The sequence below is a fragment of the Fusarium pseudograminearum genome, chromosome 3, assembly GCF_000303195.2.
Source record: "Fusarium pseudograminearum CS3096 chromosome 3, whole genome shotgun sequence".
In the NCBI taxonomy this organism is placed as follows: Eukaryota; Fungi; Ascomycota; class Sordariomycetes; order Hypocreales; family Nectriaceae; genus Fusarium; species Fusarium pseudograminearum.
In genome coordinates, this window is record NC_031953.1 from 2,170,310 (window position 1) to 2,196,301 (window position 25,992).

Sequence of the window (25,992 nt, forward strand, 5' to 3'; positions counted from 1 at the left end):
TATAGAAATAAGTAGTCTAAGAAACCTAGTCTAAGCAGCATAAGGTGACCTACTGATTTCGTCTCTTATGCTTATTACGGTCAATTTTTCTGATACCCTGAGGCCTGCTTGTTCTTTTCTTTGTCACTCCTTTGTCTGTTGCTAGGACGATCAAATGCCAAGTAAAGTTATCAGATCGCGTTCTTTCATTTGATTTGAGGATGTCTAAGCTCCGTGCCCTTCCGCATCCACTCTGTTTAATCAATCAAGCAAGGGCATGACGCCTTAGTAAAGTTTCGTACTGCATATACATACATCATTCGTCGACAACATGATAATTAACGAAACCCGTCTCCACGTTCCCATCATGCAAATAAAAAGGCACCACACTTCACGAGGTACTCTGTACTTCACCCCCTGATGAATATTCCTGACTCACAATTAATCGCCAACTCTCACAGCTGACCCTGTCGTCCCCTTTGACGTCAAGGTAAATCCGAGGCACCGAGTTTAGCGTCGCTCCCTGCGCGGCGATCTTTGGCGTCGAGATCCACGATCAGCTTCCCCTGTTTCGATATCATCCGGCCGAGCTCTGCTACGACCAAAAAATCCACGGCTCTTACGAACTCGCGCCGGTACCGGCTCGACGGGGCGATCGTCACGACGGCGATCTCGGCTGCGGCTGCGGCTGCGTTGACGACGCTCTGACATGGATGCATTTCGAGATGGTGGGTTTGAGATGTACTCGGGCGGATCTTGCGTCTGAAGTCGATCAAATTCGTCTGCGTCGCTGGGATCAACGGCCGGTACCGGTAATCCGCTCTTCTTCAGGTTCTTGCGTCCCTCCTCTCGTAGGTGGGCCTCGAGGAGCGCCGCGTTGCGAGTATTGCACTTATATGCTGCATCTACCAGGTCGCCAGCGAAAGGAACAAGTCCGATGACAAAATCGACCAAGATGTTAAACATCATTTTGCCCTTGACCGAGGTGGGCAGTCCACCATCGACCTTCATGCAGGTTCTCATGACGATAAGTGCGAGTAACATGTCCAGAACATCGCCGATTCTTGGAAAACGATGTCAGTATCGATCATACAGCCAGGATTGATTATGGGTTTAAACTCACGCAGGAACCAGCCCTATAACGCTGCCCCAACCGAAACGGACGCCAAAGCAACTGAAGAGACACAGGTCTAGCCGATAAGCGCGACGCTTGACCTTTGTCAAGACCTTGGCATCGTTATCGGTAATGCCTGGAGGAAGAGCCTTCTTGCGCTTCTTTACTTTGCCGTTGGGTTTTCCATCCAGACGAGTCGCGGGGACATGCTCAAAGTAAGGGTCCTGCGAATAACGGGTCAGCTCTGTGCATTGAGTGCAATGGTGAGTTTGTGTTTGTATACCTCAGTTCCAAATTTGTTCGAGACAGTCTCCCCAAGGATCTTCTTTGTGACGAGCTTTGTAATGATCGAAGTCATGTTGACCCAGATGTGCCACTTTCCTTAATGGAGGCTGTTGTTGTATTGCCCAAGAAAAGGAGGATTCCCGGTCTTGTTAATATGGTTGTTGTGGTGGAGCTTGGTAGTGACAAAAAGACGATAATGCAAAGAATTACCACTATCAAGAATGTCACTGCTCAAAATTCCGAGACAGAGAAAGGCAAGCCAAGACAATGAACAGGCGCCTTTCTTTATATGGAGGTGGAACAAGATAAGTCTTGAACGGGTCACCAGCCTTTACGCTTTGATTTATTGGGCAGGCTTGCTGTGCGACTGGTCAATTACCTGTTTCCAAGTATTTTATGATCCATACCTAGTAGGTAGTCAGCCACGGGTGAGGGAGCCCATTTGGTCATTGAGCGATGATGTAATTCTGGTGGCCACCCGAACTCCTGGAACCCTGTAAAACTGGCGGCGTGTTTTAGCTCACAGGCCCTTAGGGTCTCGAAGCATCACCTATCTCATGCTAAACGCCTCTGTAAAACCTGCTCAACTGCCACCTCCATGCCGATCCCACGCATGTGCTGGCATATATTGTGGTGGCAATAGGCAACGTCTGAAACACGCAACGGACATTTACAGTTTACTCATGACCAGCTGAAGACCTGAAGCTGTGCACAGCCACACTAGATGAACTCATCTGTGGCGAGTGTTCTCGATCGTATATGTGGCTCAGCGAACTGCTAGCTCACTCTGAGGTGGGTGAAGCAGTACAGACTAGCAGAAGCTTTGAACCTACCCTAGCAGCTTGGGCTAGTACCTAAGGCGTGAATGAGTTATGGGTCTTTGTTCTGGCTGACCTGATTGTGATGTTGTCAAACCTGACAACAACACCAACAAATCACATTCGAAATCGACCGTTTTCGGCCCTTGCACCGCCGCTTCGACCCCGCGTGTCAAAAAGAGACGTTGCCTCTCTCAATCATCCGCTGCAAAGCAGTTCAGCAGAACCATAACAACATCTCGTTGACTCAGACCAAGTGACCGCTCGCGTCTTTTTCGCTTGTCGCAGTCGTCCTTTTGCGTCATCTTGGCTGTCGCACTTCAACAATGGTCAGCTTGCCTACGCAGCTACGTTCGCATTATTGTCTCGCAAAGTCTTGAGAAGGAATAAACAAACAACAGGACCAAAGAAAACAACGACGAATATTGCATCTTTACAATAGCATGAGCCGAAGGATCTTGTCATCATGTCCGGAACACAAATGCAGTTAGAGGATTGTATGTGCTGTGTTGGTGGGCGCTGCGCAATGGCGAGCATGGACTAACACAATCGACATAGGGCTGGACGACCTCTGCGTCCGCTTCATCATCAATCTTCCCCAGGAGGATCTCTCCTCCGTCGCTCGAATATGCTTCCAGGTCGAGGAAGCCCAGTGGTTTTACGAGGATTTCATCCGCCCACTGGATCCGACTCTACCATCCATGACGTTGCGTACTTTTTGTCTTCGAATCTTCCAACACTGCCCCTTGCTAGCCAACTTTTCCGTTGAGAACCACACCAAAGCGTTTGAGGAATTCTTGGAGTACAAGACTCGCGTCCCAGTGCGGGGTGCTATCATGCTAAACGAGGCCATGGACTCGACAGTTCTGGTCAAGGGCTGGAAGAAGGGCGCCAACTGGAGTTTCCCCCGCGGAAAGATCAATAAGGACGAGGACGATTTAGATTGCGCCGTTCGAGAAGTCTACGAAGAGACTGGGCTTGACCTTCGAGCCGCGGGCCTAGTGCCAACCGAACACAAACCCAAGTACATTGAGATTGCGATGCGTGAACAGCATATGAGGCTTTACGTGTTTCGCGACGTTCCAATGGACACAGTATTTGAACCGAAAACCCGTAAGGAAATCAGCAAAATTCAGTGGTATAAGCTATCGGAGTTGCCAGCTTTTCGTCGCAAGAACGGCCAGTCTAACGATGCGATTGCTACTCCTAACGCCAACAAGTTTTACATGGTTGCCCCATTTTTGGTGCCTTTGAAGAAATGGGTTACGTCGCAGAAAAAGATGGAAGCACGGAAAGCATCGACTGTCCCGCATAGTTATGGACCCATCACTGAAGCGCTGTATGAGGATGAGGCCTGGAAAACAGACACTGGGGCTGAGACTGCGGACCAGGATCCGGCGATAGAGACGCTCGCAGGCGCGACACAAGAACTGCAGCGACTATTAAAGGTCCAGCCTCCGACTCAAGGTCTGCAAGGAGTTTCTGCCCCTGTGCAACAGGATAAAGGCAGTGCCTTGCTTTCTATCCTTCAAGCAAAGGACGGTCCTTCAGGCAGCCACTCTCAGCCTGTTCATCAATATCCGCACACTCCTCTGGATCTTACGGCCCAGGCGGCACCCCAGCCTCATACACCGCACCACCACAACCAGATGCCCTCCATCAATGCTCAGCAGCCCCCGCCGTCATTCCCCTATCCTCCCCACCGAACTGCTCAATGGAATGCGGCTCCTGGACAGCAGGCGAGCTATCACCAGTCATACGTCGATCAATACCCTGTCCAAGAAGGCCAGTATAAGAGCAATCAAGCACCGCTGGTTCACCCTCAGCCCTTGCCTCCCCAGGTTGAGAGAGCTGTATTCAATAGAAGCGCATTCCAGGACGTAAACCAACCCAATTACAGCTCGATACCTGGTCAATTCATCAGCCAACAGCAGCCGCAACATGGACACGCCGGTCAGATGCCATCACAGGCTCATAACCCAGCTGAACAGTCAAGGCAGCAACCATTAAATGGCCAGTCAATGGCCCTCTTGAACGCTTTCAGGGGCGGCAACAGTGCACCTCAGCAGAAGCAGAAGCCTCAGCAGGTGCCCTTCCCTCCCGGTTTCCCAGTACAGAACCAAGAACCCGCATATGGCAACTTTGGCGGGAACCAAGCGCAACAGCACAACCCACTCCAAGTCCCCCAACAAGCGGCTGCGTTTGCTGGAGGCCAGGATCGCACCGGGCCAAGTCCCAAAGAGCTACCTGGGTCAAAGGTCGGACCTGCTGGTAACAACCATCGCTCTGCTTTGTTGGGCATGTTTCGTAAGGATGACCAAAATCAGCCTCCTGCTCAGTCGCCTCACGCTACTGGACAAACTGCTCCAGGCAGTATGATGAGCGAACTCGTGCGATCTATCGGGGGAGACAATGCAAGGACCCAAGCTTCTCCACAATCCAATGCAGTCATAAACCCGTCCGTATCTTTGGAGGGCTTGTCCCTACACTCACGAACTGCTCAGTCTGCCACGCCCGGCTCCCAAGGAAGAGCCGATTATGCGCAATATGGCGCTCATGCACAAGGAGCAACCGCTTCACAGCCTACCCAACCCATCCGAATTCTCCAGCGAGGACAAGCAGAGCAATTCCTTGGTGTTAGTGGAGCATCGGCATCGCCCCAGACTTCATTTGCTTCACCCAGTGGATTATCTGCCCACTTACAGCCCGCACGTGCGAGTGTCAGTCCCGGCAATGCACAAGCATTCCCTGGCTTGAGCCAGCGTCGCGAATCTGGCCCGGCTCAAAAGCGAGAGCTGCTTTCACTCTTTGGGAAGCAGCCATCCCCTGCTAGTTTGGAAGCAGCCAAGGGCAAAGAGGTCATTGCTGGAACGCCCGGGTCTCGCCTTGCTTCATTGGCCTCTGGCGTAGAGGAGCCTGCTGGCCCGCCTTCTCGTCGCGGTAGCCAGACACCCATCTCACCAGCTGAACGTACCTTTTTGCTGGACTACCTGCAGTCTGTTACTAAGAACGCCAATCATTAAAGGGTTTTGGAAACGTGATTCAATTGTACAACTTGTCATCATTAGGATTTGAGGAGCGTCGCATCGGAGCCTTGTCTGGGACGCTATGGTTTTGCCAGGTAGCTAGCGAGGTAATTAATTGCTAAGCGACAATTATTGCTGTTTGGTAATCTTTAGCATTATAATTTAAGTTATTGCCAATTGTGTTTATAGCATGTTGCTGCTGGCGTTATCCTACCCGTATTCATACATAGCCAAGTGACATATGAACAACTAATTTCGTTCCTTCTGCTCTCAGCGGCCAATTTTTATGATACCCTGAGGCTTGTCAACATAAACATTACAGTTGCGAATGGGACTGTTTGCCGGTGTGTATGAACCGGCACCAAACACTCACGTCAACTCAACACGATCCAAACATAATTTTAATTCTTTCTTGTTGATATTTGTAGTGTGGATTTCTGATGTTGAACCCAAGTTATGGTATCTCAGGACAATGCCGTCAAAATTCAAGACCTCATATACAACAAATATGTCGGCCACCACGGATATTCTCCCCGCTAAATCCCTCTCTGAACAAAATCACCATCAGCTTCTCACTGTCCTATTTCTTGCCTTTCTTCTTCTTCTTCCCACCGCCACCCCCTTGTGCCGCTTGCGGTGTAGACGTGGCAGCCTGTGGCTCCTCTGCACCCTCGGCGTCTGCCATCGTCACCTCAGGCACATCCGGTACAGCAGCCTGACTTCTCCCCAAACGACCCAGCGAGGCGTGAATGAGACGAGTGACCTCCTGAGCCTTTGTGGTACGGTACTTGATGACGACTCCGCTGATAGGATCGAATGTCTTGAGTACTAGGGCGCCACGCGAGGGCTTGGTCACTGTGTCGCCGTCGGCATCAGGTCGTGTTGGGCCAGGTGTGAGCTTGTATGATGTGGTGATTCTTGTCTGTGTGATGGTTAGTTGGTTGATTGCGCAACTGTGCGATCGGTGCGAGGACGTACGGTTGAGGGGCGGGCTTCCAGGAGTGCCATGGAATGGTCGAGCCATTCCTGGCTTGTCTTAAGGTACACCATGTTGACGAGTTTTGTATGATATCGGTTGTCGAGATCTTGACGCTCGTGGCCGTAGGCTGGTGGGTTGCGGCTCGGAGAAGGAATGATGCGCAACTATATCTACGCTAACCCTACTGTAAGAAAGATTTCCGCTTTGCTTTCTATCGAATATTGTATAAGTTATGCTGCAGAAGGTCGGGCGTTGACGCCTGTAGGTGCAATGTGGTTCGCTGTCTTGATGTGGAGAGTTGAATGATGTTGAAAGGTGATAATCGCCAATGGTGGGGCTCGGTGAGGGGAGGCTCATTATCCATGTAGGTAACGAACGCCACAACACCATACCTTAGCTATGGGGTAAGTAGCAGAAAACTATTTAACTTTAAGATCCAAAGCTTCTGTAACTAAAGCATTTTCTTCTTTAGGTAAATGAAGGCATGTTTTTCTTAAAGTTGTACCAACCACCAAATTCTTTAGATAAATAAAGTCCAGTTTTCCGCGACCAAGAGGCCTAAACTTGGATACACTTTATTGCCCACTCCAGTATTTGAGATGGCATCGACTCGCCTGAACCGTCGTCAGTCAAGTTGACATTGGCTCCGTTTTCGATAAGAAATTTGACCTTTGAAGTGTCAGCACCCAAGTGTATAAAGATTGTCGCTTCTTAGACAACCTACCACGTCTTCATTTAATGAATAAGCCAATGGGGGGAGACCCTTTCCATCTAGGGCATCTGGGTCAGCACCCTTCTCTATGAGCAACTCGGCAATGGCTATATTTCCGCGTAAACACGCCAAATGCAAAAGACCGCTTTGACTGCCCCAATGCAAGTATCCATAAGCCGGACCAGAAGGTCCTGTCTTCTTTGCCTCCTTGTAACGCAACTTGTAGAGGGTTTCGTTTTTGAAAGGCTGGTTGATTTTGCACTTGACATCCACGCCAGCTCTTCGTAGACCTTCTAACGACATTTTGGCTGCTTCCAAGGCTCCGAACCAGCAAGCCCATTGAAGGGTCAGGGGCATATTGGATTCAGGGTCAACTTCCAATGAGTCTCTGACGTCGTTGAGGTAAAGCTGAGAAATGGCATGGCTGGAAAGCTGTTTGCGCGTTTGTGCCAAATTGAGGAGATTTTTGTAAGGACTTGGCAGCAATGAAACCTCTTCCATTGTGAGGCCCTTGATCTCTGTAGGTAGCTCTGTTCCGTGATTAGAATAGCCACTGGTTGTTGGATGGATCTTGGTGACCAACTTTCTAAGCGCCGAGACATTTTGCCATATATGTTTGTTCCGCTCATTTTTGGCAATTGGTATAATGGCTAATGGCAAAGGATGAGGATGTATATACTGGTGAGGCTTACCCTGTCGTGCTGATGTCCTCTACTTATTTGCAGGGGGATAGATGAAAGAGGTTGCCCAGATCATTGAAGTGGTGGAAAAAAGGGACGGGATTGGATGGATGGCTAACGCCTGACATTAGACATGCCTGCGAAGTTGCCTACTGCTAGGTCTAGGTAGGTCGGTACAACAAGCACGGCACCTTTAGTAAGGACCATGCACTCAACTTGAAGAAATATATGGCAACATGATAGGCACTATAATCTATTTCGTTTTATAAACCTTTGTGACTCTTTATCCGCCCATTTGTAGCAGTCTTACAGTAATGCAAGGGTATCTATTGTTTACTCCAAATAATCCAAATACAAGTGATTGTTTATCCTTCAATATCAGCTCGAATCACCCCAGTACGAGGAATGCATTTTGCATTTCGTATTTGCTTAGGCAAGAGGATCAGGTAACCAAAACAACAGCTCCTGGTCAGCCGTGGCGAAAAAGTTGTACCGCGGGTTGAAAGCTAGGACGGCAGCCTCTCTCTTATCAGGCAATGTCCAGCTTGGTTTCAGCACTTTATTGTCGTCAGGAGCAGCCATGGTATCCCAGACCAAGACGTCTTTCTTGGAGCCGCTGAGAACATAGCGGCCATCTGGGGCAAAGCAGCACTCGCCGCTACTCTCGATGTGGTTCGCATCACCGCCAGCCTGCGCCGCCTCTCCAACTGCTAACCGCCGAGTTCCGCCGTTGGGTTTGTGAAGATATGCCTTGAGCGTGCCCTCGAAGGCGTCGACCAAGAAATGGCCATTGCCGCGAGTTCCAACTAGCAGCGATTTGCCGTCGTTGGAGAACTCAAGTGTCGTCCACCCCTTGTTGAGGCATTGCGAGTCTACCTTTCTGCACTGCTCAACAATATCAACCGTGGCAAATGGAGCTTTGTCGTAGTTTCGTGCATCATAGAGTAGGACTGTGCCGCTGCTGACACAAGCCACAGCAAAGACAGTCCCTGACGGATCATACGCGGCGAGGTATGGCGATCGAAGGAAGAGTTTGCCGTGGTAGTTCTTAGTCTGTGTGTCCCATAGAAGCACTGTGTTGTCCTGGGAACATGATATGAAATTATCACTACCAGGATGGACAGCCAGTGATGTCACAGCCCCTTCGTGACCATCAAAGTACCGGATGAAGGAGTTGTCGTGCGTAGCGAGGTATCGAATGGCATCTAAGTCGCAACGGTTAGCATACTCTCTAGTTATTACTCCATGATAACAAATGTCCCACCATTTTGTTTTGTACTGGCATATATGATACTTGAATTTGTATGTGTGAACTTGGCAAGCTTCACCCCGTACTTTTTACTGACCAGGCTCTTATCGTGACGACCTTCTTTGACATTGTAAATCTGTATCGTTTCGTCGCTGGCTGACGCCATAACAAACTCGCCTTCGTCGTCGTAGTCCAAGGATAGTACATGGGGTTGTGGGCGGTTTTCCTTGATGTCATCACGGCGGAAGAGCTGTATAGGGCAACAAGTCAGTTGGTTGAACTTGTTACTGTGGTATATCGTGCCTCGGGCGCTGAGCTTACCTTGGTAGGTCGAAAGTTGCCTATGACATCGGACAGATTGGAGACTGAAGCAGTGGTGCCAATGGTGCGGTGAATATTAAGCGATGCCCCATTTGGAGTGTTGGAACGATCGATATCCATGGGTGTCGAAGACATTATGAGTAGCAATGGAAAGTGACTGTCGATAGAATGATGTTCCAAGACAAAACCAAAGCCGTCCGCGTTGTAGGTAAGCAATTGCCGATTGCTCAGGTCGCAAAGTGTCGCAAGTGGTGAAAATCAAAATGGCTTAATCGTGTGCAGCTACTAGACTCAAGTTATATGACAAATTGATATGTCTGATGGTGTTGGGTGAGGATGCCGTTGACCGCGATTTTGGGTTGGTGCAACTCAAATTGATGTTTTGCGATGAATGGGCCTTTTGCAACCAAGCTCTCTTAGCTGGAGGGGTGCACTTTTTGCGGGGTGCAGCCAGCCTTCCATGAGGTACGTACCTGCAAAGCCCAGCAAGACGTCTTAGGTCACCTTCCGTCAGTCCATGTCTTCGGCATTACTTCAGGGCATAATCTTTCTTGTCAGCCCCATGGAAGGCTGCATGGGATATGACCCGACATCCCAATGACCCAAGCTTTGAACTTTTATTGTCGCCGAAGTCACATCCGTATAAAATAGTCCCCACGCATCAATTCCAAGAACGACAACCAATACTCATGTCTTCGGTATAATTAGGTTCGGCGACGGCATATAAACTCGCGAGCCGTAGCAAACCGTAAAGCCGCAAGGGAAAAAAAGAACAAGTTCCATTCCCTTTAGCCCTAGCGTCATTAATGGATTGTCATTCTAGCGAATCACATCAATTACTTTTCCTCTTTTCAGGGGTTTTACAGCGGCCCTTCTCACTGACGCAACGACCCGCAGCTCTCCCCGCGAAAAATGACCGCCGACGTCGGCATGTCGAAATGCTTGCAATATAAAAAAAGAGCAAAGTCCATGGAGTTGCCATGCTGCTATAGGCATTCGGATTTTGCTGCATTACAAATAGCATGGATCCTGCCGGCTTATGGTTTCGCTAGCTGTTGACCGAGGATAAGTAAACATGCCAGTACAGTAGTAGTAGACAATGCATCCCGAGTCAGAATCGGTGTCTTACTGCCTGGGTGGTGGTAGTTAGGCCTTGCATGGTACCCAACAATCTATATATTTGCCTATGTCCAGACCCATACAGAGATTCCATAGTTTCCATTTATTATTACGTAGAAAACCCGTACCTTTTCGGCACGCTCGCAAGTGGTGCTACATTTGTATGTACGCTGACAATTTCCGCGCCGTTATAGGTACTAAGGCAAGGTCGGGTCCGAAGCCGCTGGTGACGGAGTGAAACCCTTCTTTTCCACGCTCCCAAAATCTTGTTCTCGAACTTTACTCAAACAACCTTTCATCTTTGGTTCCTAACCTCCGTCGAGTGGCCGATTGTTGAGATAAGCTCTCTCGCCCGAGCTCTCCGACCGTTTAGGGATCCTATCCCGTCCTAGCTTCTCCCGTTTATATATATCCTTCTACTCGCAACTAACAGCCGCCTCCTCGCACTTGGAGAGCTCGGGGCCATGTCGACCACCGTTGGGTAAGCTTTTTTCAAATACTCGCGCTTATTCTGCGATGCTCCCATTATGGCCCTGTTCTTGCGCTGACCTTGTCACAACAGCGCCTTCATCGCTGGCGGCATCGCGGCTTGCGGCGCTGTTACCGCGACACACCCGTTTGAGACAGTTAAAATTCGGTAAGTTTGAGGCTTCCCAACGCCTCGCGACTCAATTGGAACTCGCGACTAACATGTGAATCTCCAATAGCATGCAGCTGCAAGGCGAACTTCAGAACAAGGGCCACCAGCCTCACCACTACAGAGGACCGATCCACGGCGTGAGCGTCATTGTACGCAACGAGGGTGTTCGTAAAATCTACCGCGGTATTGGCGCTGCCTATATCTATCAAATCCTCCTCAATGGCTGTCGTCTGGGCTTCTATGACCCCATGCGTAATGCGCTCGCGAAATTCATCTTCAAAGACGGAAATGCCCAAAATCTGGGCATCAACATGTTCTGCGGTGCAGCTTCGGGAGTTATCGGTGCTGCGGCTGGCAGTCCATTCTTCCTTGTGAAGACCCGTCTTCAGAGTTTCTCGAAATTCAGACCGGTTGGTACTCAACACCATTACACGGGCGCATGGCATGGCTTCAAGTCTATTTACAGTACCGAGGGTATTGGTGGTCTCTACCGTGGTGTGCAAGCTGCTATGATCCGAACTGCCTTCGGTAGCTCAGTTCAGCTTCCCACATACTTCTTTGCGAAACGCCGTCTGGTTCGCCATCTTGGGATGGAGGAGGGTCCCGGTCTGCATCTGGCTTCTAGCGCTATTAGCGGTTTTGTCGTCTGCTGTGTTATGCATCCTCCTGGTAAGTCTCCCCTTTGAGAGTAAGTGCTGTAGCATTTACTAATTCTCCTTTAACAGACACTGTCATGTCCCGTATGTACAATCAGAACGGCAACCTTTACACAAGCGCCGCCGACTGCTTCGCAAAAACCATCCGCTCCGAGGGTGTTTTTGCTCTATACAAGGGATTCTTCCCTCACCTTGCGCGAATTTTACCACACACAATCCTTACTCTCAGCTTAGCTGAACAGACTAACAAGCTTGTACGCAAGATCGAGGGCCGTATTCTACCTAGCAGAATGGACATGGCAACCTAGAAACGAAAGTGGACAGAAACTGAGAAGAGTAGACGTACATAAATGGGCGGCAAAGTAACTACTAAGCATGCATGGAACTATGAGTCCCCCTTGTATTCGACGAAAGGAGAAAAATACTCCAGATACACATTTGGACGGTCGCCTAGGCAGGACGATCTATTGGAACATACACCACCCGGGTCATGGGTTTTTGGGAACCAAAAGGCGGCGTGGCGCATATGGGGAGTTGTTTTTTGAAGTCACGATAGACAGTATGTTATACAGAACATTGAATGTTAGTGTAAATAGTCATTACAATGCCTGTAAGGACACTCGTGTTCTACCCGTGGATCGACCTCTTGCAGCCATAACATAGTCGGCCTGCAGCGGCTGCACCCGGTCCGTCTCCAGGATCGTCGCCTATCTCACCCGCCCATCGCGAATCGCCCTCGGCATCAAGTGACATACCACAGCTCCCACAGAAGGTCTCAGCAGGAGCTCGCTCCAACTTTCCAGCCGTACGCACAACGTTGGCAACGATACCAGAGTATCCCTCCTCGACACTTTCAAAGTACCGTGCCATCACCTCCTCGATACTCAAATCCTTGTGGGAGACGACGCTGCTTCCAGCTTTCGTGCCTGCTGGATCGGCAGGGACAACTTCCTTTAGCGAGGGCACGAGATCGATGTACTGTTTCATCTCGTTGCGGAAGATTTCACGCAGGGGGTAGTAGACCGGGAACTCAAGTCGGCTAGTCTCTTGTGCGGCACCGCCCTCAACTGCCTCATATGTGCATACAGTAGTCATGCCATCGGCAACTTGGATCGGAACAGCGAATCCTCGTCCGTTAGCAACCTCTGATAGCGTCAAGGCGGCGAGCGCTGTAGTGCTGTGGCCCAAGAGGAGTGCTGTGCATGCATGGTCTTGAGCTTTCTGAAGAAGGAGGTGACGAATAAGCAGACGAAGGACGTCGCTACGTGAGGTGAGTGTAGGCAGTGCGTCGAATAGTCGTTGGAGACGAGCAGTTGGATCCTCATCAGGGGTACCAGCATCGAGGGGTAGAGTCGACCAGTCAATACTCTTTACAGACAGGACCTCTTTGAGAGGAACACATTCAAAGGTGGCGTGAGGAAAAGCACGGCTGTATTCGCCAACCAGCTTTTGGGCTGGAGATTCTCCTTCGATATTTGACAAATTCGTATCAATGTGAACAATAACAGGTTCATATGGGGAAGATGCCTTGTTCTCAGAGTGATGACGAGCCTGCTCGCTGAGTATCTGAGCAAGGACACTTGATGAAGGTCCAAAAGACAAGCCAGCCAGATGTCTCCGAGTAGTGAGCGCCTTGGATGAACGAGTGTCTTTATGAAGAGCACCGAGGCGCCTGTTCAGTTTGTATGTGACGAACTGGATGTAGCAATCGCTGACTCACTCATCAGTATGAGGAACAAGCACCATGAGATTTCATGGTACAGGTAGTTATAAATAACTTACCGACATGTCGGATCTGTCCGTAGACGAAAGGGGGCATCTTCGGCCTTGCATCTCTTACAAGGTCGGCGGCTCACATCCGAGGCAGGCATTGTAGTCGGAGGCGAAGATCAAGATGAGTTTGGTAGATTGTACAGGGTAGATCTCAAGCGCGGGGTTGATATTTGAAGATCAAGGTCAACGTTGTTGAGAGCGCAGTATAGAGTTGCCTTGTGGATGGTTTATGCTCAAGTATTGAGGAATGGGTTGCTTCAAGTGGTGAGTAATTGTATTGGGCACCGACTTTGTGCTAGAGTTAAGTTTGTGAAAAGTTGAAATTTTCGCCGCCTTCGCCCGACCACACACAACCTACCAGAATTAATTCTCATGGTATGACCATGATAACATCCACGACATACGTTAAAAATATCATCTGAGAGAAGAAACTATTTTTAGAATCCATCAAAGTGCCAAGTTTATAGCTAGATAAACTACGATATTCTGAAATTATGAAATTATGAATGGCAGGCTCCATCGCGCAATGCAGTCTTGGTACTTCTCACTTACACGGCACAGATTGTCACCAATACAAATGACCAGGACGAATTTTGGAATTTCACCATTTATCGCAGGCTGGGCATTACGAGTTGCTGGTGCATAGTTCTAAGCTAACCGAACAAACAACCAAGAAGATGTCCTCGGAAATACTCTCGATCTCTACTCCAAGCCTTGAGTATAACCTCTTTACCTATCTTGATCATGATTTTTCGCTGCTCAGCTTCGCTCAATTCTCCTGGCGTTATAGACCAATAGCTCCCAAAGCAAATGATATGAATACCGACATGGATAATTGCACGGTAGGCAAAGGTATCGTCTACTAAACCGTAACCGGCAGCGAAAGCCCGGATTAGCCACTCACCAGCATCTATGTTTCTGTACAGCTTCAGCGACCAGAGCTCAGCGATGAACTGACCAAGATCAACAGGTCGAACACCAAGCTGGGACATTTCCCAGTCGACGACGCGGACGGGGATGCGGCCACCGTCTGTTACAGGAACATCGGAAATCAAGACACTGGTCGATTGTTAGCTCATGAGAATGGCCATTAGTGCTGTACTTTATAAACTCACTTTCCAGTCCAGAAATCGCCGTGGATAGGGCAGAGATCTGTTTCATTGAGAAGCTCCCCGGCCGCTAGATCGCTGACACCCTGGAGAACGTCCCTTGCATCGCCAAGAACATCTGGATGCTGATAGACCATCTGCAGCAGCCGCTGGTAATTGATTATGCTTTTAAGACCCTGTCCGTCCTTATTCCCCGCAAACGCCTCACGCATGGCAGCTTGCTCAGGTTCTTGGCTCCAGCCGTGGAACGCACGAAGCCAAGCTCCTAGAGCGTGGCCGAGCTGATCACATTGTGGCTTGTGTGTTTGAGTGGAGGGGGAGTAGTGCTCAAGAGCGTATTCCTTGAGAGAAAGAGCGTGAGGGAGGTATTCCTGAACCTGAGTGTTGGTGTCTTGGTTGAAGTAATAGGTCTTTGGCGTTGATATCATACAATGCGGAGTTTGTAATGGAGGGAGTGCGGCGAGATGAATAAGAGATTCGTACTCGACGGCCTGTGCTGGCATTAGAGCTGGATGTTCGTAATGTGAGCATTATCTTACACATCTGGATGTTGATATCTTGAATGATGGATAGCTTGCAACATAGCCCTCGCCATGTTTGACCACGACGCCATCTTGGTATTTATCTCTGGATGATGATTGCTTGAGAGTAGCATGATACATAAAGTTGGCCGTACCTCCGGACAGTCTTCGAAGATCCGATGCGGCAAAACAAGTTCCATCAAGAATGTGTTTTATTTTGGATGCAATTTCTTGTTTGGCATCTGTCGGATCCTGGGGTTGTTCGTGAGAAGTCATGATGTGTTGCTGAAGAGCGTGTTTAGTAAGGCTAGACAGACAGGTTGTACAAATGAGTTGTTAGTGGTGATAGGTAGGTAGGTATGATTATTTGCCAGTCCTGCCAGTCACTTTATTAGTCGCAGATGTTCATATTATACGAAGGTGCTACTCTGTAGTCTAACTCATTATGAGACTGTATGTCTACTCTAAGTGGCTAGGTTATTGTTACTCCATTCTCTCGCGTGCTTGGCCGGTGACTCAACATGAACACCTCGGTCATGAAATGAAAAAAAAAAAAACTCAATGGACACAATTCAAGCCAGATAACATATCATCACTAAACTTGTTAGGACGGGCGGCATTAATGACCAGGTGCAGGATAGCAGCCTGAGACATACCTATCGATGAGTGTTTCGCTTTGATGAAACTCCCGAATTCTCCACCACGGGTCTCGTGTCCCTGGCCTTAGCATTGAATATTTGAGCCTCAATGGATTAGCCGCTGAGAATCGTGTCATCAAAGCTTATAACTTGTGGACTCTAGGTTTGCCGAAGCGCTCTGTATCAGGTTAAGCGACGTACAGTAAAGTATATCGTAGGTTCTCAACTGCAACAGCTGTCTGTCATCCACTGAACCTACACCTACCTATCATATACGTAAACGCATGTTAAAACCGTTGTGCATGACGCCCAATAATCGTGGATCTAAGCATACCTACCTACCTACATCAGAGAAAAATGAATGATGTCTTTTTCATTTGTCTAACCTTCAACAGATGTTCTCCTTATTCAACACAGCCTGTCTTGACATCACCATCACAAACAAGCATTGCCTGTTCAGCTTGCTCTCGTAGTCCTTACGAACACTGATGGAGGGGGGGCAGCATCATACATAAGACGACCCATCTCTCAACAGGGCGCGGAATCAGATTAGGTTGATTCTGGGCCTGGGCCGCCATCGTCTGCACATCCGCCACCTTGATGTAATCCCAGGCTGACGGGAGATGTGATCAACAAGCTGATGAACCTTAATTGAGAGTGAACCCCTCATCCATTCCTTGGTTACTGCTTGAGTCCGGATGCGAAAAGGAATTGATTGACGACGGGTGATTTGTATCCGTTTTCAATTGTTTGATGACCCAGTTGCTACGCAGGTGGGTATATGACTATACCAAATGCCTTGGTACCTTGGGTTCTAGTTAATCGCTCCATTGCTTTGGTCCTCGCTTGACCGCTGTATTGCCTTGTGGACGCGTATGTAGTGCATCAGTAGAGAGACATGGCCTTTGCTTGCTTGGTCCTCGCTCGCTCAACCAAAATAAAATCAACGCTAACTGATAACCATCATTTCTCACAAGGAAAGCCTGAAACGCCCCCTCCCTAGTCCCATCACCTGCGAGCAAACCTAACAAAAAACAACAACATCCATGCACAACACTCGATACTTGGCATCGAGCTAGAAATACCTAAACTGTCACTGTAATTTAGCGACGGTGCTCCCTTGGCAGGCCCTGTCAGTTTGTACCAAAAAAGTACCGGGCCTGTAGATCTGCGGCTTGGCTTATTGCTTAGCTTTGGCTCCGCCGTCATTACTGGATGGATTGGATCCATTGCATTGTTTTTCCCCCCTCTTACCATTCTGCAACAACCACCGTTCCCGTTGCCGATCAAAACTACAGCGGTACAGGTACCTAGACTAGTTAGTACCGTCGTCACTCTCCTTTCCCTTTTTCCCAATATTATTAGCAACAAAGCCCGCAATTAATACAACATCCATTTCATTCCATTCAATCGTCATTCAAACCTTCTCATTCGATCAGCTTTCACCAGCAAACTCTTTTTCCTTTCTTTTCATAATACATCATCGTCCTCCCGTCTGTCCTTGTTCATATCCACCATCAACTTCGTTTTTTTTTTACTCTCCCTTTCCCTGCACATACGTACGTACTACGCATCCCGACAACACCAAACAATCTGTCACGACAGTCAACAAAACAACCTGTCGCCCACTTGTTCCAGACTCATCTCCCCAAGTCTCACCAACTATATTCCGCATCAGTATTACGTTCCACGTCCACGAACTTAACACATCAACTTCCACGACTTTCTCCTGTGGCATTAGGCATCTATCTTTACGGCACAACCTGGTTTTGAACCCCTGCTTGTGGTCCCAACCTCTCTCACCTCTCGACAAATCGATCAATCTCTTCACGTTATACAACGAGACTTCTACCGCTTACACTGCTTCTGATTCCCGACCGCTCGACTCGATTAATTGCTACGCAATCTCATAACAAAACGCCGCCCATTTCCCACACGAACCGTCAATGTTCGTGATTCCACTATCGTCCTCATACTCATACTTGAACTCGATACCTTACGCAGAGACATAGTCTACAATGGCCGGAACACTTGTTCAGAAAGCAGCGCATCCGATCCATGCATCTTCGCCCGACACCAAACTTGATCTTTCCGCGCGACCTCGTAGCTCCAATCTTGAAGCTGTCTTTTCCCCGGTAAACAACGATGGATGCTTCGATTTCGACCGCGTGTTGAAGAGTGGCTATGTTCAAAAGCGCACACAAAAGACAAAGGTTAGTCTTTCTTTGATACCCACCCCTCTCTGAATCCCCTTCGCAACATTGCACTATGCGCATCAAATTGCTTGGACAATACTGACTGCTATTCTTTTAACACAGAAGTGGAAGAGCGTCTACATTGTGCTACGACCCAACACCCTTTCCCTATACAAGAACGAAACCGAAGATCGACTGCGACACCAGCTTTACCTATCCGAGCTCACTGCTGTCGCCGAACTTAAAGATCCTAAGCACAAGCGCGAAAACGTTTTTGGTCTCTTTTCCCCATCTCGCAACTACCACTTCCAAGCCAGTTCTGCCCAGGACGCCCAAGAATGGATGTCTTTGATAAGAAAGGACGCGCGCATCGACGAAGAGGAGGACGAGATGTTTTTGGCCAACCCTCGTTCTGCGCAACAGTCCAGCAGTGGCGTGAAACCAGTCCCCATCGACAGCAACCAGCCTAACGAGCACGAACGCTTCCTCTCGAGCTCCCCGGAACCTATGGCATCATCTGCCCCAAGATACGTCACTTCGGCAGGCGGTAGGAGAAGATCGTCGATACTTGAATCCTCGGGAATGTCGGGTGCCGAGCTCGCGTCACATTCCGATCTTTCCGATAGCGAAGCTTTTCGTCCTCAAGATTCTTCCTTTGACAGCCTTACTGCCAAGTCGCCCAGCAACATTCCCACAGGCACCGTTCCTCGACCAGGCCAGGGTATCCGCTCAACGAGCCAGATTAGCGTGTCCAATGTTGAACAGGACCCTGATCGCGTAATTTGGCAGGGTCGGCTCTACCTCTTGCGTCATCGCAGAGGTATGCGCCAATGGAAGGATATGTGGGCTGTTCTTCGACCGCGCAACCTTATTCTCTACAAGGACGAGTCTGAGTACACAGCTAGATGGATCTTACCAATGTCCGCTGTCGTCAATGTTGTCGACCTCGATCCTCTCAGTAAGAGCAAGACGCATTGCCTTCAGGTTATTACCGAGGAGAAGAGCTATCGCTTCTGCGCCCACGACGAAGAAGCCCTTGTTCGTTGCATTGGCGCTTTCAAGAGCTTGCTTGCCAAGCGCCGCGAACTTGAGGCCCGCGCTGCTGCCACAACTACATGACCTGAGCGCAATTTCAGACTTTATGGTCATTGACCTGCAAGACCTAATGGTGTGATACAACACCCCAAACGAATCATGATCAACGTTTTCTTTTGTCCAAAAATTTTTTTGTCAAGTGCCAGCAGCCGTGCTGATTTCTTTTTGTCTGATATTTATAGCGAAGATGCTGTTTTTATACCTAGGTAGAAGTTAAGAGGTGGAGTAGACTCTCGAAGAGTTGTAACTTTTGTCCAGCCTGTTCATTTAGCGAGAGCTGCTTGATTTCTGTATATACAAAAACATGATATCCTTGGTACTTAACACCATCCTCGTAGAAACATTTCAATTCATCATTCTAACTCGCAAACCCAATCTTGAGACAAATCCAACACCCAAACACCTAACCCGTTTTTGTATCCGAACGTTTCAGGCAACTGGAGACCATTAAAGAAAAGCAAAAACAAAAAAAACCTAGAGAGAAAACGCCATTGCCAAGGTCACTAAGTTGCAAAACTTGTTATTGAACTTTAGGGCCTGTCGCGAAATTCAGACGCCGAGCCAAGAAGTACCGTGCCAGAGTTAACCATCAACCATTGATGTGTGCAGCCAGTAACAGCAATTTTCTGCTTGCTGTTGGCCATTTTTTTCTTCTTGTTTCGCCAAGACCCAGTTGTCTTGGCATATAGTAGAAGCAAAGCAAAATAGTTGGGGTTGATCGTGTCAAAATGGCCAACATAAAGTCGACGTAATAATTGTCTAGCCAAGCATTGCCTGACCATGGCGACTCTCCAAAACGATACACTTCGGCTATGAACGTACCGGGAATACTACACCGGATTGAAAAAGTATTGGTCGTTAAATTCGCTTTCCATATAGTTGAGGTTGGTATCATCGTCGCCGTTAATGAGGTCTTCGTACGTAGCGTCGCCTGTTCCGTCGGCAAGACCACTGCCGCCTGTACCGAGGCTGCCAAATATATCATCGTCAAAGACTGAACCAAAATTGTCATTGGATGTCTTCTGTGTTGATCCTTGGTTATCTGTATTCATGGCAGGCTCCTGCTTGACTGCATTCGCACCAGAGCTAGTAGGCAACTGAGACATATTCGTCTGTGAGTTGTTGTTGGTTGGTATGAGGTCGTCGAGACCCAGGATATTATCAGCACCCTCAGGGGGAGCAAATGTTGCCGAGTCGAACAACGTCTCTTGAGTGGTAGATGGATCTTGTGAGTCGTTGTTCGTCGGAGCCAACGTAAACTGCATATTTGTAAAATTAAGTTCTGAGTGAGGTCCATCAGCCGTAAGGTCCATCACGTCACTGTTCTGGTTATCCAGTGACTTTTGCTCCATGACCGGCATTGGGGCCATGGGGGCCATGGCAGCAGTTGCGGCTGGCGCCGGAGAGACGCTGCTCTTTATCTTGGGCTGCTCGGGCGCTGTAGTTTGTGCCATATTTTGACTGGCTTCATCCTTCATCACCTGGTCGGACTGACCGATATCGGGGAGCCCCATGCCCATGTCAGGAAAAGGGGCGACTGGCTTGTTGGCCTTGAGCTCTGTCATGGGCTGGTCCTGAGGAGGCGGAGGCGGTGACGACTCAAGGTCAATAACCATGGGCGACTTGGACTGAGACTCAACGGGCTGAGGTGCTGGAACATGTTGCTGTTTTGGAAGCTGTTGGCTCTGTTGCTGCTTCTGCGCCTGTATCCGCTTGATGTCACGCATCAAGACAGATTTGGCATCGATCTAGGGAAGCATGAGAATTGGCAACATGATGAGGTGAAAAGGGTTAGAAAAAACTCACAATATCCCATTCCAACTTGTGCAAGGCTTCTCGGAAGCCGTCAATAGATTCAGGCAACTTGGACTTGAGTGTCGCTTGGCTTGGCTGCGCATTGCCCTGAATATCTTTACGCGAGGCCCTGAGGGCTTTACCAGTGTGAACCAGCTAGATAGAGTGTTAGCGGGGGGGTTGAGTTATTCATCACATGAGTATGAGAGTGCTCCTTACGACGTCGTCGACCATGGCCTGCAGGACGTCCAGCGGGTCCGGGGAGGATTGGGACGCCATGATTGAGGCGTGTACAAAGAAAAAAAAAAGGCAGAGAGGAATAGAAGTTCAGTTACAGACAGGCTGTAGGATCTGTTTGAAACAACCTGACCAATGTAACGCGGGGATAGATGTCAGACATATGATGAGATGTCGTTAATGTTGAATAAAGGTAGAGAGAGTAACATACCTGAAGGCTGGACCTACTGAGTAAAGCGCGTGTTGTCGGCAGGAGCGACATCACGTGCACCGGCCTGAAAGTTTGGACTCACTGGTGGTCTCAGCAGTGAAACCTACTAATGGAGGTAAGGAGTTACGGTTGACTTTTGGGCAGTCAATGGAAAAAAGCTAATGAATGCATAGAAGTCATATTAGACTGGGTTTGTTTTTATTTTTTCCCTCCCAAGTTTATTCATAAAATTAAAGGTCTATACATATAGGAGGATATATCTGGGGAAATTCATCAAGGAGCTGCTAGCAGCTTTATTTATGCTTTCAATAAAGGACGGGAAAGTTTCAAAATTCCATATTCCCAGGACCCATTTTATTCACTTACATACATATCTCTGGCTCTCATCAAACACAGGTATGGACCCTCCAATCATCTCTCAAGTCTGGCGAGCCCAATTCGCCCACAGACATTCTTGCAGTTGATCACAAAAGACACCATAGGGAGCGTTGCTGCTATCTGTTGCTTGGATCTGTATCAGGGCTCTGGTGTTTGCTCTGATTCACTGCTATTCTTTGTATATTAATAGGTACCTAGGTACGTTAGGTTGGTATGTGGGAAAAGAAGTTGAAATGGATACTCCTGAAGATTGGTGGTCGCTGTACGGCATCTCGAATTGAATGCAAATGCTTGCACTAAATCACCTTTGAAGCTTAGAACGGCCAGGTGCCAAAACTGTACTCTGCACCAAGCTTGTGTCTCGGCTCAACTTATGCGAGGTTCCAACCTGTTCCTCTAAAGCCATGCAAACCCGAAAATGCTTGCTCGTTTTCCTTGGAGTTCTTCTCCTTCTCCCTTCGTTATAACCCCTGACACAGGGATTCAGATTAGATAGCTAGAATATTAGTCAGCCAATCACATTGACCGGATCACCTGCAGGGTCTCCGTGGTTGTCTTTGTAGGTTAGCAGTTTGCATTTTCTTGCATTTCCTTACAGATATGCAGCCTGCCTGTAGGTACTGTCGGTAGCAGGTACTGTATGTGAAACTGTGCAAAGTAAAGATGCCTAATCGACATCCTGTTCTATGGATCGCATTGGCCTTGAACACTTTTTTAACCTTTTCGTTCCAGGGCCCTCCCGTATTTCCCTCCAAACATTTGCAGTTTTTGAAGTGATCTTCGTGATAGGTTTCCTTGCGAGCTTGCAGTCCTTCTTCTCTCTTAGATTTCATTTTCTTGTTATTTCCTCCCTCCCTCTGTAATTATCCCTTCAGGTCGCCATTTCTCTTCCACTATCTGTACACTGGCTTATCGGTTCATCGCACCTCATATTGAAGTTGGCAGGCTTCCTACATGGAAGCAAGGTGGCACCGGCTTCTTCCAGCCCGCACCGGCCTAACAGCTCTCATCTCCAACAAATTAACAACCCCACGTCTCACGGCTGAAGCCAACGTTTAAATTTATTCGTTTGTCCCGTATCGCAGTACTACAAATAGCTATATTACACCCGCAAACTTACCTGACGAACGATTCAAAAACTAGCTCTCTCCTCTTGAACCAACTTTACGCCTCCGCCGCTCGTGTGTCAACTTCAGGGCTTCTTCAACGGTGTTGGAGTTTCCACAATAATCACCGTCCCTTGCTTTCGTCTGGACCCCGTTGTCAGACTAGGCTACCAGGCCAGAGAACCAGAGCCAGAGCGAGACCCCTCCCTATCTCTCTCTCTGTGCCCACCGTGTCATAATTAGCTCCGGGTTGTCGACTCTCGTCCACTTGGACCCCTGTCCTGTCAAATACCCAGGTACGAGTACATACATATTGTCACCGACCGCCGACTCTCCACCTCGACCGATCAACTACGGTACAACACAGCACAGCTAACAGGTAGCTCCAATCCCTACTCTACTACCTCTTACCTCTGTTGTCCATCTCTTTCTTCCCCCATCTCCCCCTAACACCCTCTTCGACTCGACTCAACATCACATCATTCAACATGGCCGACGCTGGTGCTCCCTCCAACCCAGGCCAGTTGCCTCCTCCTCAGGCTGGTGCTGGCGCCCCTGGCTACGAAGCTGGTCAGAATGGCCAGCCTATGGCCCCTCCGCCTCTTCACATCCCTCAGAACAACAACCCGATCCCGACTGCTATCACTTCTCCCAGATCCGCCGACAATGGAGGCATTATGTCGCCCACCAGCGCGGGTGGCTTTCGTCGCGCCGCCCCTGAGCCTAATAAGCGTGCACTCTACATTGGTGGACTGGACCAGCGAGTGACCGAGGAAGTTCTGCGTCAAATTTTCGAGACTACGGGTCACGTTCAGAACGTCAAGATCATCCCTGACAAGAATGTAAGCTCTCCCTTGGCCGATTAGGAAACTTGTGGACATGGCGAGCTAACCTCCGTTCTCTTAGGCGCGTGGCTACAACTATGGCTTTGTCGAGTACGATGACCCTGGAGCCGCTGAGCGTGCTATGCAGACCCTCAACGGACGACGAGTTCATCAATCTGTACCGTACCCCGACACAACCCGAAATTCGAAGGTGGGCGCCCAACGCTAACATGCTGTACAGGAAATCCGTGTCAACTGGGCCTACCAGTCCAACACTACGAACAAGGAGGATACCTCGAACCACTTCCACATCTTTGTTGGTGACCTGTCCAACGAAGTCAACGATGAAGTCCTTACGCAAGCTTTCTCTGCCTTTGGGTCCGTTTCCGAGGCTCGCGTGATGTGGGATATGAAGACTGGCCGATCTCGAGGTTACGGATTTGTTGCTTTCCGTGACCGACCTGAGGCCGAGAAGGCACTGAGCTCTATGGATGGCGAATGGCTCGGCTCGCGAGCTATTCGATGCAACTGGGCGAACCAGAAGGGGCAACCCTCTATGGCCCAACAGCAGGCTATGCAGGCGATGGGCATGACTCCCACCACTCCTTACGGACATCACCAATTTCCAGCACATGGCGTCGCTAGTTACGAGGTCATCTTAACTCAAACCCCCAGCTGGCAGACCACCGTCTACGTCGGAAACCTCACCCCCTACACGACCCCCAACGACGTTGTGCCTCTGTTCCAGAACTTCGGTTTTGTTGTTGAGTCTAGGTTCCAGGCTGACCGAGGATTTGCGTTCATCAAGATGGACTCTCATGAGAACGCGGCTATGGCCATCTGTCAGATGAACGGCTACAACGTCAATGGCCGCCCTCTCAAGTGCAGTGTATGTTTTGTCCATCTTGCATTCTAATCTATTGTAAGGGACCGTGACTAACAATCGTTTTTGCTTAGTGGGGCAAGGACAAGACGCCCAATGCTCAGGGAGGCTTTGACCCTGTCCAGCCTTTCAGCCCGCAGAGTGCTCAGGCTCCTGGTTTCCCGGGCACGCCTACCGGGTATTACCCCCAGTATGGTGGTGAGTTGAGGTTGAATCATAATTACACTGTACAGTAGCTAACACTCGCGATGATAGCCCAGTACGGCGGACAGCCTGGTAACTACGGTGGCCCGCAAGCCGGGTCGCCAGCTGGATATGCTGGCTCGCCGATGGGATACGCTGCTCCTCAGAGTGCTGGCGGCTACGGAAGAGGTCAGCAACCTCCCAATGCTGAATGGACCCAGCCTCGCCCTGGCCAGAACTTCAACAATGGGTTTGGTGGTTATCAGGCCTAGGGGGCAACGACCAAATCAGGGCAAGAAAAACCAAAAAGCTGGATGAAGGCTTGGTGAAGTAATGACTGAGCTGCTGCGCGAGATCATGGCGCGGGTCGGACTTCTTTCTATCCGCTTTTCATGACCCTCTTTCTTCTTTCTCACCTCTTTGTGGATTCTTTTCCCGCGCTTGCTTCTGTTGCTTCCGTTACATTTTTCTCAGTATCTCCAAGCATTACTACAGTATGGGCCTGTGATACCCCCTTTCCGTGTTCTGGGAGAAAAGGGCAAATTTCCTGTCTTGCCTTCAATCGGATGTATACATTTCTTTCTTCCCTTGCTGTTATGTCGATAAAAGCCAAGGAGCACCACATGTTTCTCAGTCTCTATCTCTCTGTACGAGCGCAACCTCCAGGATACCACCAGTATTTCACCTTGACTTTGTTGCATTGGGTCAGGTGTCGGTCTGGCATTTCAAGTTTCCTTATCTGACGAAGTCATGAGCGTTTCGTCCATTCTTGTATGCCACGAAGCATCTGATATTTCGGTGGCTGGCGAAGGGGGTGGCAGTTCCATCTCATGGATTTCCATCTGTGTATTTAGCGGTGACTTTTCTTTCTTAACGGGATCATCTTTTCTCTTTTTCACTTTTTCTTTTCACACTGATAATTCTTGCTCACGAAATAATGGGGCTACGACGATTTGACGACTATGTAAGACTGATGACAAAAGGGGAGGGCCTGGGGAAGTTAAGGAGAGGTGGAAGTCCAAGCTTCAATTTAAGATGCTCAAGCATTCGTACATAGGGTTGTCTTTGGAGATGAGGAAAAAGTAGACAACCTGCGATTGACGTAAGATGAAGGAATAAAACATAATGAGAGCCTTCACTTAACTGCGGTGCTACCTAAACCTCGGCCTTATTCTGGCACATGATTCTCTGAGCATAGTCTTGGTTTTATAGCGATTGGCATGGCAACAGCTCTACGTGTTTAAAAGACTCTTTTGGCACCAGTGGACCCTGGCCAGGTCGTCAATATTGGACACGACAGCCACGTACTTGGAGCTGGATGGGCGGCAAGCTCATGAAACGCCAATAAGATGGACGGGGCGGAACCTGGAGATGTCGAGGTCTTGTCCTACCAGATAGGGTGAAAAGGGCCGGAAGCCGTTTGGGATGTGAAACTTGATTTTTTGTTCCGTGGTAATCCCCAAAGAC

The 25,992-nt window shown here is 49.0% G+C and overlaps 11 protein-coding genes across 11 annotated transcripts; 4 read left to right on the forward strand and 7 right to left on the reverse strand.

Moving 5' to 3' along the window:
• Positions 1-489: 489 nt before the first annotated feature.
• Positions 490-1,451, reverse strand: FPSE_07647 (uncharacterized protein; the record flags this gene model as incomplete). Its single annotated transcript, XM_009260765.1, has 3 exons — positions 490-1,042; positions 1,103-1,317; positions 1,377-1,451. The coding sequence occupies 3 exons, from the start codon at positions 1,449-1,451 to the stop codon at positions 490-492; spliced, it is 843 nt and encodes a 280-aa protein (XP_009259040.1).
• Positions 1,452-2,662: 1,211 nt separating this feature from the next.
• On the forward strand, positions 2,663-5,219 carry FPSE_07648 (uncharacterized protein; the record flags this gene model as incomplete). Its single annotated transcript, XM_009260766.1, has 2 exons — positions 2,663-2,693; positions 2,755-5,219. 2 exons carry the CDS (start codon positions 2,663-2,665, stop codon positions 5,217-5,219), a joined length of 2,496 nt encoding a protein of 831 aa, XP_009259041.1.
• Positions 5,220-5,802: 583 nt separating this feature from the next.
• Positions 5,803-6,272, reverse strand: FPSE_07649 (uncharacterized protein; the record flags this gene model as incomplete). The annotated part of the gene is made up of 2 exons (XM_009260767.1): positions 5,803-6,144; positions 6,201-6,272. 2 exons carry the CDS (start codon positions 6,270-6,272, stop codon positions 5,803-5,805), a joined length of 414 nt encoding a protein of 137 aa, XP_009259042.1.
• A 487-nt stretch (positions 6,273-6,759) lies between these two features.
• On the reverse strand, positions 6,760-7,414 carry FPSE_07650 (uncharacterized protein; the record flags this gene model as incomplete). The annotated part of the gene is made up of 2 exons (XM_009260768.1): positions 6,760-6,870; positions 6,926-7,414. 2 exons carry the CDS (start codon positions 7,412-7,414, stop codon positions 6,760-6,762), a joined length of 600 nt encoding a protein of 199 aa, XP_009259043.1.
• Positions 7,415-8,022: 608 nt separating this feature from the next.
• FPSE_07651 (uncharacterized protein) lies at positions 8,023-9,298 on the reverse strand (the record flags this gene model as incomplete). Its single annotated transcript, XM_009260769.1, has 3 exons — positions 8,023-8,798; positions 8,858-9,092; positions 9,164-9,298. 3 exons carry the CDS (start codon positions 9,296-9,298, stop codon positions 8,023-8,025), a joined length of 1,146 nt encoding a protein of 381 aa, XP_009259044.1.
• Positions 9,299-10,746: 1,448 nt separating this feature from the next.
• FPSE_07652 (uncharacterized protein) lies at positions 10,747-11,886 on the forward strand (the record flags this gene model as incomplete). The annotated part of the gene is made up of 4 exons (XM_009260770.1): positions 10,747-10,763; positions 10,845-10,919; positions 10,990-11,591; positions 11,648-11,886. 4 exons carry the CDS (start codon positions 10,747-10,749, stop codon positions 11,884-11,886), a joined length of 933 nt encoding a protein of 310 aa, XP_009259045.1.
• A 319-nt stretch (positions 11,887-12,205) lies between these two features.
• FPSE_07653 (uncharacterized protein) lies at positions 12,206-13,449 on the reverse strand (the record flags this gene model as incomplete). The annotated part of the gene is made up of 2 exons (XM_009260771.1): positions 12,206-13,289; positions 13,361-13,449. 2 exons carry the CDS (start codon positions 13,447-13,449, stop codon positions 12,206-12,208), a joined length of 1,173 nt encoding a protein of 390 aa, XP_009259046.1.
• Positions 13,450-14,004: 555 nt separating this feature from the next.
• Positions 14,005-15,257, reverse strand: FPSE_07654 (uncharacterized protein; the record flags this gene model as incomplete). The annotated part of the gene is made up of 3 exons (XM_009260772.1): positions 14,005-14,410; positions 14,467-14,951; positions 15,000-15,257. 3 exons carry the CDS (start codon positions 15,255-15,257, stop codon positions 14,005-14,007), a joined length of 1,149 nt encoding a protein of 382 aa, XP_009259047.1.
• A 2,380-nt stretch (positions 15,258-17,637) lies between these two features.
• FPSE_07655 (uncharacterized protein) lies at positions 17,638-18,933 on the forward strand (the record flags this gene model as incomplete). Its single annotated transcript, XM_009260773.1, has 2 exons — positions 17,638-17,832; positions 17,938-18,933. The coding sequence occupies 2 exons, from the start codon at positions 17,638-17,640 to the stop codon at positions 18,931-18,933; spliced, it is 1,191 nt and encodes a 396-aa protein (XP_009259048.1).
• An 806-nt stretch (positions 18,934-19,739) lies between these two features.
• Positions 19,740-20,982, reverse strand: FPSE_07656 (uncharacterized protein; the record flags this gene model as incomplete). The annotated part of the gene is made up of 3 exons (XM_009260774.1): positions 19,740-20,657; positions 20,716-20,859; positions 20,923-20,982. 3 exons carry the CDS (start codon positions 20,980-20,982, stop codon positions 19,740-19,742), a joined length of 1,122 nt encoding a protein of 373 aa, XP_009259049.1.
• A 2,141-nt stretch (positions 20,983-23,123) lies between these two features.
• On the forward strand, positions 23,124-24,797 carry FPSE_07657 (uncharacterized protein; the record flags this gene model as incomplete). Its single annotated transcript, XM_009260775.1, has 5 exons — positions 23,124-23,477; positions 23,542-23,670; positions 23,701-24,348; positions 24,417-24,540; positions 24,598-24,797. The coding sequence occupies 5 exons, from the start codon at positions 23,124-23,126 to the stop codon at positions 24,795-24,797; spliced, it is 1,455 nt and encodes a 484-aa protein (XP_009259050.1).
• Positions 24,798-25,992: the final 1,195 nt, after the last annotated feature.